Raw genomic sequence first — 16,014 nt, 5'->3', positions numbered from 1 at the left:
GTGAAGTCGGATTACTTGTTCCCAATGATGGGGGAGACGAGGTCTAGAGGACATAGTTTAAGAATACAGGGTAGGCCCTTTAGGACGGAGATGAGAAAACATTTTTTTACCCAGAGAAGTGTGAATGTGTGGAATGCTCTGCCACAGAGGGTGGTAGAGGCGGATTCGCTGACTATGTTCAAAAGAGAGTTAGATAAGACTCTAGTGGGCAAAGGAGTTAAGGGTTATGGGGATAAGGCTGGAAAGGGGTACTGATGGTAGTGATCAGCCATGATCAGTAAAATTGCGAAGATGTGTGCTCATGTATGGGAGTATCACAATAGACCCAACGGAAGACAGACACCCACCATGTACAAGACATGCAGCAGGAGTAGCAAAGATTCTACAAAAGGTGGCACACATAGTAATGGGACATGGCCTGACAGTATTAACAACACATAGTATTGTAGCATTTGTGAGCTCCACAGCATTTACAATGACTTCGTTAAGGCAGACGAGACTAGAAAAGATCCTGAATGCTCCAAATGTTACGTTTACCCATGAAGGCATTAACATGGCAGAAAATAGTGGAGAGGATGAACCAAACAATAAAAGGTAAGATCGGGAAAGTACAGGCACGGACCAAACTAAATTGGGTGGATGCGTTGCCTCTGGCATTAATGTCAATAAGGAGTTCGGTAAGTTCTGTGACAGGATTCACTCCATATGAACTACGAACGGGGCACCAGTTCCCGGGACCAGGAGCCGGAAGTCAGACTACGAAGAATGAGGTAAGTTCAATGGGATGCAAGCTGTATTATGATAAACTAACGGCTCTGGTGTCAGATTTTTCACAACAGGTCACAAGTCCCAACAGAGAAGGGGAAACACCGATACCTTCAGTCGCGGAGTGGATTCTGCTAAAGGTCATCAAGGGAAAGTGGTCGGAGCCCAGGTGGACAGGACCCTACCGAGTGGTGGAGAGGACGTCCCACGCGGTTCGACTACAGGGAAAAGGCGAGACGTGGTATCATTGGAGTCAGTGTGCAGCCACGGACCCACCAGCACGGACACTGGAACAGATTCGTACGGCGGCGACTGAGAACCTGTGAGCAACTACGGACTAAGAACTTTCTGAACGGGTCCCTTTAAAGAACATATTGGACTCCGGGGACTGTTGATGGTAGAATCTATTGTTGTTTAAAAATCGATGACAATGGGCAAGCAGTAAAGGAGATTTCTTCAGGTATTCGCAAATTAGCTCACGTCCCGGTTCAGACCTGGCGACCCTTGGGCAGCGCATGGCTGGGAAATTTGTTCTCTGGAGACTGGGGATGGATACATACTATAGTGCTAGTTGCTGGATTTGCGGTTTTGGCGTTGATTCTGATCCCGTGCATCCTTCCCTGCCTCCAGTGCCTCATTCAACGAGCGCTGTCACAGAGAGACATCCCCAGACCCCAAGGCATGTATTTGTCCATACTGCCCTCTCAAGAGTGTAATGATTACAAGGGATCAGAAATGCCAACCCTGGCATGTAACCCGGATTTCTCTATCTAATAAGTTAACTGGTGGTTGGTCTCATTTTCATGAGACCAAAAGGGGGACTGTTGGAATCTAGGGGTTAAAACATTATGAAATAAATGATTAATCAATAAGTTTATTTGTACTGCATGAGTCAGGGAAAGAGGAATATGGCTAAGTGGCTGTCACAGCATGGAGCAAAGTTGGCTGAACAAAATTGGCTGCTCCCAAGATACAGGGAGAGGATATGCATAAAACGATTTAGGAGGAATGCTCAACTGAAGGAGGTGGGAAGTAGCACAGGAGACACAGGCCAGATCAGAACAAAGAATGGCCCGCAAGAATCAAAGGGAATGGAAAACCAGTCTAGGAGGAAGATTAAGGCACGAGGAGGTGTTAAAGAGAACAGCAGAAATTGGCCAGACAGGGACCGTATGGTGATTAGAAATATCTGGGGATGAATTAATTTCAGATCTAAACAACAGGATAGTCTGGCCTGGAGGATTAACATGGGAAGGCTACACCCCAGAAATCTGCAAAACAGGAGATGACTTGTGATAACCCTTATGCAAAAAGATCTAGCAGGGAAAACAACTTTTGTTCTGTGTGATAAGATTGACCTATATAAACTGTGCCAACTGGACAATAGGGGTCAGTCTCGGGGAGTAGCTCACTGGCAGGTGACCTATGAACTAACAGACTGACCCAGAGCTCTGTTAAGTTTTATTCTTGTGCTGTGCTGTGCTGTGTGGTGTAATAAACTGACTGTTGAACCGAATACCTTCTCCTATCACTTCATTCAACGAACGCGCTGGACTCAGCTCACACATAGACTAAATTAAGAGTAAATAAATTAAAGCCAGAGTCCAACAATTTGGTGACCCCGACGTGATGAAGATGGAGAAGTGACGGAAGAAAAGATACGAAACACCGGTCGATTGTGGTGTGATGATAACAACAAGTGACCATTCAACAGAGGGAGGTAAGCAGACGCCTGTTCAAACGAAGTTCTGCTATTGGCAAAGATAAATTTGTGTGTTGTCACTACTCTGCAAAAGACCTAGTTAAAGACAAGAATAAAACAAAGGAGGTTGGAATCCCTCTACGGAGGTTGAGGTCCCTCTAGGAAAAGGAGGTTGGAATCCCTCTACGGAGGTTGAGGTCCCTCGAAGAAAAGGAGGTTGGAATCCCTCTACGGAGGTTGAGGTCCCTCGAAGAAAAGGAGGTTGGAATCCCTCTACGGAGGTTGAGGTCCCTCGAAGAAAAGGAGGTTGGAATCCCTCTACGGAGGTTGAGGTCCCTCTAGGAAAAGGAGGTTGGAATCCCTCTACGGAGGTTGAGGTCCCTCTAGGAAAAGGTTGGAATCCCTCTAAGGAGGTTGAGGTCCGGTTGGAATCCCTCTACGGAGGTTGAGGTCCCTCGAGGAAAAGGAGGTTGGAATCCCTCTACGGAGGTTGAGGTCCCTCTAGGAAAAGGTTGGAATCCCTCTAAGGAGGTTGAGGTCTGGTTGGAATCCCTCTAAGGAGGTTGAGGTCCCTCTAGTAGTACGGGGTTGGAGCCCCTTGTAGCAATCTCGAGAGGTAGATTTAGACACTTGGCCAAGTAGTATAAGGTGTATGGGGTGATAGTTATTTGTTTCTATAGTGTGTAATAAGTATTTGTTTAAGAATCGTGTACCATAGTAGTGTATAATAAGTATCTGTATAAGGTGTATTGTGTTATAGTTATTTGTTTCTATAGTGTGTAATAAGTATTTGTTTAAGAATCGTGTACCATAATAGTAATAAGTATCTGTATAAGGTGTTCGGCATTTAACTGTTTTTTCATGCACACTGGTATTGTTGCTGTGTATATCACTGTATTACTCTCGATGTTTTAAGTACTTCTGAAAAAGGGGTAGCAGAGGTTACAGATTGTACTGTTTTACAGGGTAGAGAGGGCATAGAGGCAAGGTATTTAGAATACGGATCAGGGAAACACAGTGGGGATAGGCAGTCACACAGTGAGGCACCTGTGTACACAGACTAACCGCAAAACAAACAGACACTTCACACAACCACGAGACACATAATCCCCCACCTGGCTCTCTCTCTGATCATCCCTGAAGGGGAACACCTGTTTTCAGGGAGCTGCTGGTCATCTAGTGGTTATACAACGTGGGAAGGGACGAAGTAGATTGCAGGGTGTCAAAATCACGAACTCTAAAGGGTTAAAGATCGGAACAGAGATGGAAGGAGTAATAAGGGATGTAGGGCAAGAGTTCGGGGAAGACAGAGGAGTTCCCCCATCTGTAGACAGACAGTGGGAAAATACAAGGGATCAATTACTGGGAGGAGTACCGAAGGGAGAGGAGGTACAGGCTATGGCACGGTACGAACAGATATGGAGAGAGCTGCAGAATCAGGGGAAGGTTCCACGAGGGTTTGAAAAAATCCGGCTGTTACTGTACTTAGGAGAAGCAGAGAGGGAAGCGTGATCACACACAGAAGACAGGGTCAGGAGAACCCTCGCTTCCCTTTGGGATATGCGTTGCGGGAAAGGGGGGAAGTACGGCTTCCAGAAAGATATAGACAGATGCTGCTAATTTATGAGGGTCCGCAAATTGGGGAAAGGTATCAACCCTTCTCATTCACTGACATGAATTGTATTTTGGACAAAATGCCACCTCCGACTGAGGGAGGTGGAGCGTGGATGGGAAAGTTCTGCCAATTTACGATGGGACATAAGATAGCCATAGGGGATTGGAGAGCATTATTGGGGAAACAGCTTGGGCTGTGGGAGATTCAGCAGGTAGAAATGATCGCAGGAATCACTAGGTGCCTCGATGCTGAGCCATTTGCCAACCATGCTACGGCAGTAGGAGGGGCAATGAGAGATAAGTTTCCCGTTCCCCCCGGTGTCATGCAGTCCCTGACCTTTTCCATAAAGGAGGATGAGGAGATCTCGACTTTTTTGAGTCAGTGTAGGGAGAGTTGGACTGATAAGGCAGGAGTACACCCAGCCACAGATCCCTTGCAGACTACACTCTTTAGGGCTGCAGTAACGAGTGGACTGCCAGCTGTAGTTAGGGAGGCATTAGAGAATAACCCTGATATTCCTGGCTGCTCGAGTGAGCAATGGGAAAAATATTTGACCCATCACCTGAAACGTTACAGGGCTAAGCAAAAGGAGGACAAACAAACTACGGAGTCGGCACAAGTGCAACTCCTTAAGCTTCAATTAGCAGAGGCTAGGCAAAAGGCGAATGAGGAAAAAAAGATTTCCTCAAAGGGTGCAAACCAGATGATTCAGCAGCCAACGCAGCCACCACAAGGGAATAATATGAGTTGGCACCCGGCCCCATATTGGGCACCGGGTCCCACCTATGTGGCCAGAATGGGAGGTCCAATGGGGGGATTCCGAGTAAGAGGGAGAGGTCGGGGTGCTCCACGTATGCAGCCAGCCGTATGTTTTGTATGCGGTCAGCCAGGACATCCTCGGGACACTGGGGGAAGGGGATATGGACCACCACAAAATGAGCATTGGGTCCAGTCCCAGAGATCGTCGGTGCCACCCCCGGTACATCAGGCACCCCATGCGGCTTTAGCTCCAAAGAGACAATTCCCTTTGCTGACAGAGGAGGAGCAATATTGCCCACAGTGACGGAGCCCGAGCACCCACGAGCAGGCTAGGTTGGCAGACCCTTTCCTGCAGATTAAAGTTATGGACATGAAAGTATCCTTTTTAGTGGATACGGGAGCCAGGTTTTCAACACTCACTGGCGCTGAGTTTCAAGATAAAACATCATCCTCTAGCGTCCAGCTGATAGGGTTCTCGGGTACACCAGAAAATCTGCCGTTTTCTACACCACTAGTCACTTCTGTGGCAGGACAGACTTTTACACATCAGTACATTTTGTCAGCCAGGTACCCTACCAATCTCTTGGGCAGAGACCTGTTGGTCAAGTGCGGAGCATCGATCCTTTGTGGACCCAGCGGAATAGAGGTCACCTTTCCAAATGGATATTCTATGAACTGTTCATTAACTACACTGCATTCCGGTTCTCAGATGTTGTTGGCGGCAGCTGGAGGATCCGCGTCTGAGGGACAATGGGCTGACATTTACTGGGGGCTGCTGCAACCTGAGGACCCACAGAAGGGAGGGCTGCTAAAGCTTTATAATCAATGGAAGCCGTGGATCCAGACGTTACACCCGTATACCCCTCCCTCGGACCCTCCCCATATGACCCTCTTTTACGATAGGGATGGGGATGAAATGTATCAGCATGCCTTTTATGAAGAGGTAGAGGGCAGGCAATGGGAAATTAATTCGGACTACATAGTGCTAGGAAAGGAGGGAGTGGCCGCTGCGGTGGCACTGACATCTGAACAGCTGGAATGGTATGAGATGGCAGGTGAGGCCATCCCTCATGTCACCCTTGCAATTGGCACTACTCATCAGGCAAAAGATTTGGGACCGATGTGTCGGAACTTGAAGTCCCTAAGGGACTGGTCTGACACCCAAATACCGACAGTGCAGTTCTCCTCATCTGGTCAGGCATACAGAATTTTGTCTCCGACACATGATCAAGTCCTCCTTGAGCATAGACAGATTGAACGCTTTCATGGTAGAGAGAAGATGGATCACCCCAACTCGGCCCCTATGCTAGACTCTCTCCCTGAGAACCTGTGGTCAGTGGGATCAGCAGATGTGGGTTTTTGTCAGCAGGTTGATTCCATGACCTTCGAACTGTCAGATTACACCCCTATTTGGCAGATGCAATACTACATCATCCAAAACCAAAGACAGTAAAGGAGATGCTTTTGTTATTGGGTTTGTCAGGTTATAGTAGGCAGTTTATCCCATCGTATGGTGAGTTGACACATCCACTGCGAACTTTGGTGAATGAGCAGGGGATGAGGAATCTGGGAGCTACACTTGATTGGACTGCACAGGCTGAGATGAGTTTTATTCTATTGAAGCAAGCTCTTACAACAGCTATAGATTTGGCGATTCCAAATTATAACTACCTTTCTTTTTGGATGTTTCTGAAAAAGCACACACAATTGATGGTGTTCTTTTTCAGAAAAAAGGGGGTGGAAGATGTGTGCTCATGTATGGGAGTATCACACTAGACCCAACGGAAGACAGACACCCACCATGTACAAGACATGCAGCAGGAGTAGCAAAGATTCTACAAAAGGTGGCACACATAGTAATGGGACATGGCCTGACAGTATTAACAACACATAGTATTGTAGCATTTGTGAGCTCCACAGCATTTACAATGACTTCGTTAAGGCAGACGAGACTAGAAAAGATCCTGAATGCTCCAAATGTTACGTTTACCCATGAAGGCATTAACATGGCAGAAAATAGTGGAGAGGATGAACCAAACAATAAAAGGTAAGATCGGGAAAGTACAGGCACGGACCAAACTAAATTGGGTTGATGCGTTGCCTCTGGCATTAATGTCAATAAGGAGTTCGGTAAGTTCTGTGACAGGATTCACTCCATATGAACTACGAACGGGGCACCAGTTCCCGGGACCAGGAGCCGGAAGTCAGACTACGAAGAATGAGGTAAGTTCAATGGGATGCAAGCTGTATTATGATAAACTAACGGCTCTGGTGTCAGATTTTTCACAACAGGTCACAAGTCCCAACAGAGAAGGGGAAACACCGATACCTTCAGTCGCGGAGTGGATTCTGCTAAAGGTCATCAAGGGAAAGTGGTCGGAGCCCAGGTGGACAGGACCCTACCGAGTGGTGGAGAGGACGTCCCACGCGGTTCGACTACAGGGAAAAGGCGAGACGTGGTATCATTGGAGTCAGTGTGCAGCCACGGACCCACCAGCACGGACACTGGAACAGATTCGTACGGCGGCGACTGAGAACCTGTGAGCAACTACGGACTAAGAACTTTCTGAACGGGTCCCTTTAAAGAACATATTGGACTCCAGGGACTGTTGATGGTAGAATCTATTGTTGTTTAAAAATCGATGACAATGGGCAAGCAGTAAAGGAGATTTCTTCAGGTATTCGCAAATTAGCTCACGTCCCGGTTCAGACCTGGCGACCCTTGGGCAGCGCATGGCTGGGAAATTTGTTCTCTGGAGACTGGGGATGGATACATACTATAGTGCTAGTTGCTGGATTTGCGGTTTTGGCGTTGATTCTGATCCCGTGCATCCTTCCCTGTCTCCAGTGCCTCATTCAACGAGCGCTGTCACAGAGAGACATCCCCAGACCCCAAGGCATGTATTTGTCCATACTGCCCTCTCAAGAGTGTAATGATTACAAGGGATCAGAAATGCCAACCCTGGCATGTAACCCGGATTTCTCTATCTAATAAGTTAACTGGTGGTTGGTCTCATTTTCATGAGACCAAAAGGGGGACTGTTGGAATCTAGGGGTTAAAACATTATGAAATAAATGATTAATCAATAAGTTTATTTGTACTGCATGAGTCAGGGAAAGAGGAATGTGGCTAAGTGGCTGTCACAGCATGGAGCAAAGTTGGCTGAACAAAATTGGCTGCTCCCAAGATACAGGGAGAGGATATGCATAAAACGATTTAGGAGGAATGCTCAACTGAAGGAGGTGGGAAGTAGCACAGGAGACACAGGCCAGATCAGAACAAAGAATGGCCCGCAAGAATCAAAGGGAATGGAAAACCAGTCTAGGAGGAAGATTAAGGCACGAGGAGGTGTTAAAGAGAACAGCAGAAATTGGCCAGACAGGGACCGTATGGTGATTAGAAATATCTGGGGATGAATTAATTTCAGATCTAAACAACAGGATAGTCTGGCCTGGAGGATTAACATGGGAAGGCTACACCCCAGAAATCTGCAAAACAGGAGATGACTTGTGATAACCCTTATGCAAAAAGATCTAGCAGGGAAAACAACTTTTGTTCTGTGTGATAAGATTGACCTATATAAACTGTGCCAACTGGACAATAGGGGTCAGTCTCGGGGAGTAGCTCACTGGCAGGTGACCTATGAACTAACAGACTGACCCAGAGCTCTGTTAAGTTTTATTCTTGTGCTGTGCTGTGCTGTGTGGTGTAATAAACTGACTGTTGAACCGAATACCTTCTCCTATCACTTCATTCAACGAACGCGCTGGACTCAGCTCACACATAGACTAAATTAAGAGTAAATAAATTAAAGCCAGAGTCCAACAATTGACAGGCCGAAGGGCCTACTCCAGTTCCTATTGTCTATTGTCTATAACACTAGCCCCGAAACCACAGCCGCAGCAAAAACCAGGATCCATTTTGGTAAAATTCTTAAGATATACAACAAGAGAAAATATATTGGAGAAAGCAATGAAGAAAATAAGAGAAGACAAAAAGCCACTGGAATACAAAGGTCAAAAAATTTTTTTCTATCCAGACATAAGTTTTGAACTCCTGAAGAAGAGAAAGGAGTTCAATACAGCAAAAACGATCCTATGGAAAAAAGGATATAAATTTAAGTTAAAGTACCCAGCGGTACTTAAAATAGTTATTCCAGGGCAACAAAACAGACTATTCTCGGAGCCGGATGAGGCACGAAAATTTGCAGAACAACTACAAAACAAGCAGAGAGATGAAGACATAAAATGAGAGTAAAAATGACCACGAACTATATGTATGTGTGTATATGGGTGTATATATAGATGTGTATGTATATATGTGTGTACATGAGTGTATCCGTTTTTAGAGAAAAATATATAGAGTATAGATAAGAATTAATAAGGGAATGAAAGGGAACAGAGGAAATAAGGAGGTAATTAAAAGAGTGACCTTTGTTATATATGAAAATTGAAATCTTTTCTGGGGAGGGCTGGGTGCGGAGGAGTTACGGTCACTGCAAAATCAGTTGATGCTTGCGAGTGAATTCGCAAATCCAAATGGAGAGGGGAGATGTGGTTGCCCGACAAGGGATAAAGGGCAACTCAGGATGGGGAGGGGAGAATGGGGTTAAAGAAATTTTAGATAGGAGAATAAGGGAAATGTTTGATGTTTTAGAAATGTTGTCTTATAAAGTGTTCAAAACAAGAAAGCAGAAATGGATAAGAAGGAAAGGACGATGAGGAAACGGAAAGGGAAGATAAAAAAAAGTATGAAAAGGCTACGTTGAACTATACGACTTTAAATATTAATGGAATACATAACCAAATCAAAAGGAAGAAACTGCTAAATTTACTGAAAAAAGAAAAAATTGATATAGCATTCGTGCAAGAAACACATTTAACTGAAATAGAGCATAAGAAATTAAAGAGAGATTGGGTAGGACATGTAACAGCAGCGTCATATAATTCAAAAGCTAGAGGAGTAGCTATATTAATCAGTAAAAATGTACCAATTAAAATAAAAAAGGAAATAATAGATCCAGCAGGGAGATATGTAATGATAAAATGTCAGATATACTCGGAGTTTTGGAATTTACTCAATGTATATTCACCTAACAAAGAAGATCAAAAATTTATGCAAGATATTTTTTTGAAGATAGCAGACACGCAAGGGAACATATTAATAGGAGGGGATTTCAACCTTAATTTGGATTCAAATATGGATAAAACTGGGAAAAAAATTAACAGAAAGAACAAAGTAACCGAATTTATAATTAAATCGATGCAAGAAATGCAACTTTTGGATATATGGAGGAAACAACACCCAAAGGAAAAGGAATATTCATATTATTCGGGTAGACATAAAACATACTCAAGAATAGACCTATTCCTGTTATCAGCTCATATGCAAGATAGAGTAAGAAAAACAGAATATAAAACTAGAATATTATCGGACCATTCACCCTTGATATTGACAACAGAGTTAGAGGACATCCCTCCAAGAATGTATAGATGGAGATTAAACTCCATGCTACTTAAAAGACACGATTTTAGAGAATTCATAGAAAGACAAATTAAAACGTACTTTGAAATAAATACGGAATCAGTGAAAGATAAGTTTATACTATGGGATGCAATGAAAGCATTCATCAAAGGGCAAATAATAAGTTATGTAACCAAGATGAAGAAGGACTATAATCAGGAAACAGAGCAGTTGGAAAGGGAAATAGTAAATATAGAGAAAGAATTAGCAAGGAAGGAAGACACAACTAAAAGAAGAGAATTGGCAGATAAAAAAATAAAATATGAAACACTACAAACATATAAGGTGGAGAAGAACATAATAAAGACAAAACAGAAATGTTATGAACTAGGGGAAAAAATGCACAAAATTCTAGCATGGCAGCTTAAGACAGAACAAGCTAAGAGAATGGTATTGGCATCAAGGAAAAAAGACAAACAAATCACATATAATCCAATGGAGATTAATGAAAACTTCAGAGAATTTTATGAACAATTATACCAAACTGAAAATGAAGGGAAAGAAGACAAAATAGATGAATTTTTAACTAAAATTGAACTACCGAAATTACAAACAGAGGAACAAAATAAATTAACAAATCCATTTGAAATAGAAGAAATACAGGAGATAATAAAAAAAAAACTACCAAATAATAAAACACCAGGAGAGGATGGATTCCAAATAGAATTCTATAAAACATTTAAAGATTTATTAATTCCTAACCTCCTGGAAGTAATCAACCAGATTGACAAAACACAAAGCTTACCAGATTCATGCAAAACAGCAATAATTACAGTAATTACAAAGACGGAAAGATCCACTCGCACCACCGTCATATAGACCAATATCATTACTTAACACAGATTATAAGATAATAGCTAAACTATTAGCAAACAGATTAGCCGACTATGTACCAAAAATAGTAAATCTAGACCAAACTGGATTTATTAAAAAAAGACGAACAACAGACAATATTTGAAAATTGATTAACTTAATTCATGGAGTAGAAGGAAATAAAGCTCCAACAGTAGCAGAGGCTTTAGACGCAGAGAAGGCCTTTGACAGAGTAGAATGGAATTATTTATTCACAGTACTACAAAAATTCAGTTTACCAGAGAAATATATTAATTGGATTAAAGCATTATATAAGGGGCCATTGGCGAAAATGACAGTAAATGAATATATATCAAAGCAATTTAATTTAAGCAGATCAACAAGGCAGGGATGCCCACTATCACCCTTATTGTTCGCGTTAGCTATAGAACCACTAGCAGAATTGATAAGAATAGAAAATAAAATAAAAGGGATAAAAATAAAAGACAAGGAATATAAAATCAGTTTATTTGCAGATGATGCTATAGTATACTTAACAGAACCAGAATTATCAATAAAAGAATTACACAAGAAATTGAAGGAATATGGAGAAGTGTCGGGATACAAGATTAACGCAAATTTAAGTGAAGCAATGCAAATGAATAATGCAGATTTCTCAAAATTTAAGAAGGAATCACCATTCAGATGGCAAATGCAAGCAATAAGATACCTAGGTATACAAATAAATAAACCTCGGCCATCTATATAAACTCAAATATTATCCACTAATGAGAAAATTACAGGACGATTTAGAGCATTGGAAAGACTTACCACTAACACTAATAGGAAGGATAAACTGTATTAAAATGAATATTTTCCCAAGGATACAATACCTATTTCAGGCATTGCCAATACCCTTGACAGAGAAATTCTTCAAGGAGTTAAAGAAAATAATAAGGAAATTTTTATGGAAAGGGGGAAACCGAGGATAGCACGAGATAAATTAACAGAATGGTATAAACAAGGAGGCTTACAACTGCCAAACTTTAAAAATTATTATAGAGCCGCACAATTAAGATACCTATCAGATTTTTATCAAACAAGGGAAAAGCCAGATTGGACTAGATTAGAATTAGATAAAATAGGGGAAAAGATACCTGAACACATATTATATAAATGGGATGAAAAATTGGTACAACATAGAAGTTCTCCAGTATTACATCATCTACTCAATATTTGGAAAAGGTTCATGTAGAAAGAAATAAAACAAATGATCAATTACCAAAACTAATATTGACGCAAAATAAGTTACTCCCTTTTACAATAGATAACCTTTCCTTTAGAGAATGGGAGAAAAAAGGGATCAAAAGAATAGAAAATTGTTTTTCAGGAAATAAATTACTATCCTTTGAACAAATGAAGGATAAATATAATATAACTCAAGATACAAACTGACATCCTATTTGAAGGACAAATTGGGAAGCAGTCTGAGGTTACCAGAGGGAAGTAATTTTGAATATGTGATTACAGACACAATGATAATCAAAAAAATTTATAACAAATATGTATATTAAACTGCAAGAGAAGGAGAATGAGGAAACAAATGGTAAAACTAAACAAAAATGGGAACAAGATTTAAACATAAAGATAAAGAAGGAAACATGGGAGAAGTTATGCTCTGGAACTATGAGAAATACAATAAACACGAGGTTACGTATGATACAATATAACTGGATACACAGGCTATACATTACACCTCAAAAGTTAAATAAATGGGACCCAACAGTATCTGACAGATGTTTTCGTTGTAAAAAAAGAAATGGGAACAACAATTCATGCAATCTGGACATGTGAGAAAGTGGAAAAATTTTGGGAAGTTCTAAACCAGATATTAAATAAAATTACAGAAAACAATATACCAAAAAACCCAGAGATCTTCCTCCTAAGTAACATAAAAAACAAAGAATTTGGACTTGATTTGGATGGTGCACAAAAAAGATTTGTTATGATAGTTCTAGCCGTAGCAAAAAAATGTATTATGTCAACCTGGAAATTAGAAGATAACTTGAGAATACAATAATGCTATATCAAAAAGAATAAATGTATTCCATTAGAAAAAATAACATATAATTTAAGAAATAATATTGAAATATTTGAACAAATATGGGAGCCATACATGAAACACAATAGAGAAAACCTACCAGGGACATCTGCCACCTAAAATAACAAAAGGAGAAGGAAATGAAAAGAATTGACTCAGTTGAATTTCTTGTTTATTTTTATTGAATGACAAGATTGTTTGACTGGTTTAATATATCTTAGATTCTGTACCTTAAATGAATGGGGGGGGTAGGGAGGGTGAGATGGGAGGAGGGAGGGGGGGGAAAGAAAATGACACTGTATATATTTGAAAAGGAAAATGTATGTATCTTGGTCAATGTGGTTTATGGTGTGAAAAATAAAAAAATTAAAAAAAAACTGTTGTTCCCATTTCCTTTTTACAGCGAAAACATCTCTCTGATACTGTTGGGTCCCATTTATTTAACTTTTGAGGTGTAATGTATAGCCTGTGTATCCAGTTATATTGTATCATACATAACCTCGTGTTTATTGCATTTCTCATGGTTCTGAAGCATAGCTTCTCCCATGTTTCATTCTTTATCTTGATGCTTAGATCGTGTTCCCATTTTTGTTTGGTTTTACCATTTGTTTCCTCGTTCTCCTTTTCTTGTAGTTTAATATACATGTTTGTTATACATTTTTTGATTATCATGTGTCTGTAATCACATATTCAAAATTACTTCCCTCTGGTAACCTCAGACTGTTTCCCAATTTGTCCTTCAAGTAGGATTTCAGTTGGTAGTATGCCAACATTGTATCGTAAGTTATATTATATTTATCCTTCAATTGTTCAAAGGATAATAGTTTATTTCCCGAAAATTCTATTCTTTTGATCCCTTTTTTTTCCCATTCTCTCAAGGAAAGGTTATCTATTGTAAAAGGGATTAGCTGATTTTGCGTCAGTATTAGTTTTGGTAGTTGGTAATTTGTTTTATTCCTTTCTACATGAATCTTCTTCCAAATGTTGAGCAGATGATGCAACACCGGAGAATTCCTACATTGTACCAATGTTTCATTCCATTTATATAATATATGTTCAGGTATCTTCTCCCCTATTTTATCTAGTTCTAATCTAGTCCAATCTGGCTTTTCCCTTGTTTGATAAAAATCTGATAGTTATCTTAATTGTGCAGCTCTATAATAATTTTTAAAGTTTGGCAGTTGTAAGCCTCCTTGTTTATACCATTCTGTTAATTTATCTAGTGCTATCCTCGGTTTCCCCCCCCCCTTTCCATAAAAATTTCCTTATTATTTTCTTTAAATCCTTGAAAAATTTCTCTGTTAAGCGTATTGGTAATGTCTGAAATAGGTATTGTATCCTTGGGAAAATGTTCATTTTAATACAGTTTATCCTTCCTATCAGTGTTAGTGGTAAATCTTTCCAATGCTCTAAGTCGTCTGGTAATTTTTTCATTAATGGATAATAATTGAGTTTATATAGATGGCCGAGGTTTTTATTTATTTGTATACCTACATATCGCATTGCTTGCGTTTGCCATCTGAATGGTGATTCTTTCTTAAATTTTGAGAAATCCGCATTATTCATTGGCATTGCTTCACTTTAATTTGCGTTAATCTTGTATCCCGACACTTCTCCATATTCTTTCAATTTCCCATGTAATTCTTTTATTGATATTTCTGGTTCTGCTAAGTATATTATAACGTCATCTCCAAATAGACTGATTTTATATTCCTTGTCTTTTATTTTTATCCCTTTTATTTTATTTTCTGTTCTTATCAGTTCTGCTAGTGGTTCTATGGCTAATGAAACATAATAACATGACAATTACAGCACGGAAACAGGCCATTAGGCCCTTCTAGTCCGCACCGAACCAAACACCCCTCTCTAGTCCCACCTCCCTGCACAATGCCCATAACCCTCCATCTTCTTCTCATCCATATACCTGTCCAACCTTTTCTTAAATAATACAATTGACTCCGCCGCCACTATTTCTCCCGGAAGATCATTCCACACGGCTACCACTCTCTGAGTAAAGAAGTTCCCCCTCATGTTACCTCTAAATTTCTGCCCCTTAATTCTTAACTCATGTCCTCTTGTTTTAATCTTTCCTCCTCTTAACGGAAATAGTCTATCCACATCCATTCTGTCTATCCCTTTCATAATCTTAAATACTTCTATCAAATCCCCTCTCAACCTTCTACGCTCCAAAGAATAAAGACCCAATCTGTCCAATCTCTCCCCATACTCCAGATGCTTAAACCCAGGCAACATTCTGGTAAACCTTCTCTGCACTCTCTCCACTCTGTTTATATCCTTCCTATAATTAGGCGACCAGAACTGCACACAGAACTCCAAATTAGGCCGCACCAACGTTTTATACAATCTCAACATCACCTCCCAACTCCTATATTCCATGCAATGATTGATAAAGGCCAGCATACTAAAAGCCTTCTTCACCACCCTATTCACGTGAGTTTCTACCTTCAGGGAACGATGTACCGTTACTCCTAAATCTTTCTGCTCTTCTGTATTCCTCAATGCTCTCCCATTTACCACGTATGTCCTATTCTGATTCTTCTTACCAAAATGAAGCACCTCACACTTATCAGCATTAAATTCCATCTGCCATTTTTCAGCCCACTTTTCTAAGCAGCCCAAATCCCTCTGCAATCCTTGAAAACCTTCTTCATTATCCACTATTCCACCTATCTTAGTATCGTCTGCATATTTACTAATCCAATTCACCACCCCATCATCTAGATCATTAATGTATA

At 40.7% G+C, this 16,014-nt stretch overlaps 2 protein-coding genes across 8 annotated transcripts in view; one reads left to right on the top strand and one right to left on the bottom strand.

Moving 5' to 3' along the window:
* The window catches only part of LOC138754708 (discoidin domain-containing receptor 2-like), a 126,154-nt gene that overhangs the window by 33,297 nt on the left and 76,843 nt on the right, over positions 1-16,014 (bottom strand). The gene's annotated exons all lie outside the window — the stretch shown is intronic.
* Positions 2,721-5,400, top strand: LOC138754710 (uncharacterized). Its single transcript, XM_069919430.1, has 2 exons — positions 2,721-3,004; positions 3,036-5,400. The coding sequence occupies exon 2, from the start codon at positions 4,078-4,080 to the stop codon at positions 5,143-5,145; it is 1,068 nt and encodes a 355-aa protein (XP_069775531.1). The 5' UTR covers positions 2,721-3,004; positions 3,036-4,077; the 3' UTR covers positions 5,146-5,400.

This window comes from Narcine bancroftii, chromosome 2, assembly GCF_036971445.1.
Source record: "Narcine bancroftii isolate sNarBan1 chromosome 2, sNarBan1.hap1, whole genome shotgun sequence".
Taxonomy (NCBI): domain Eukaryota; kingdom Metazoa; phylum Chordata; class Chondrichthyes; order Torpediniformes; family Narcinidae; genus Narcine; species Narcine bancroftii.
Note: the sequence above shows the minus strand (reverse complement) of the source record. Positions and strands in the feature narration are given on the sequence as shown.

Bases quoted from the DNA above. Each gene is read 5' to 3' on its own strand.
- LOC138754710 (XM_069919430.1), top strand. From the start codon at position 4,078: ATGCTGCTAATTTATGAGGGTCCGCAAATTGGGGAAAGGTATCAACCC.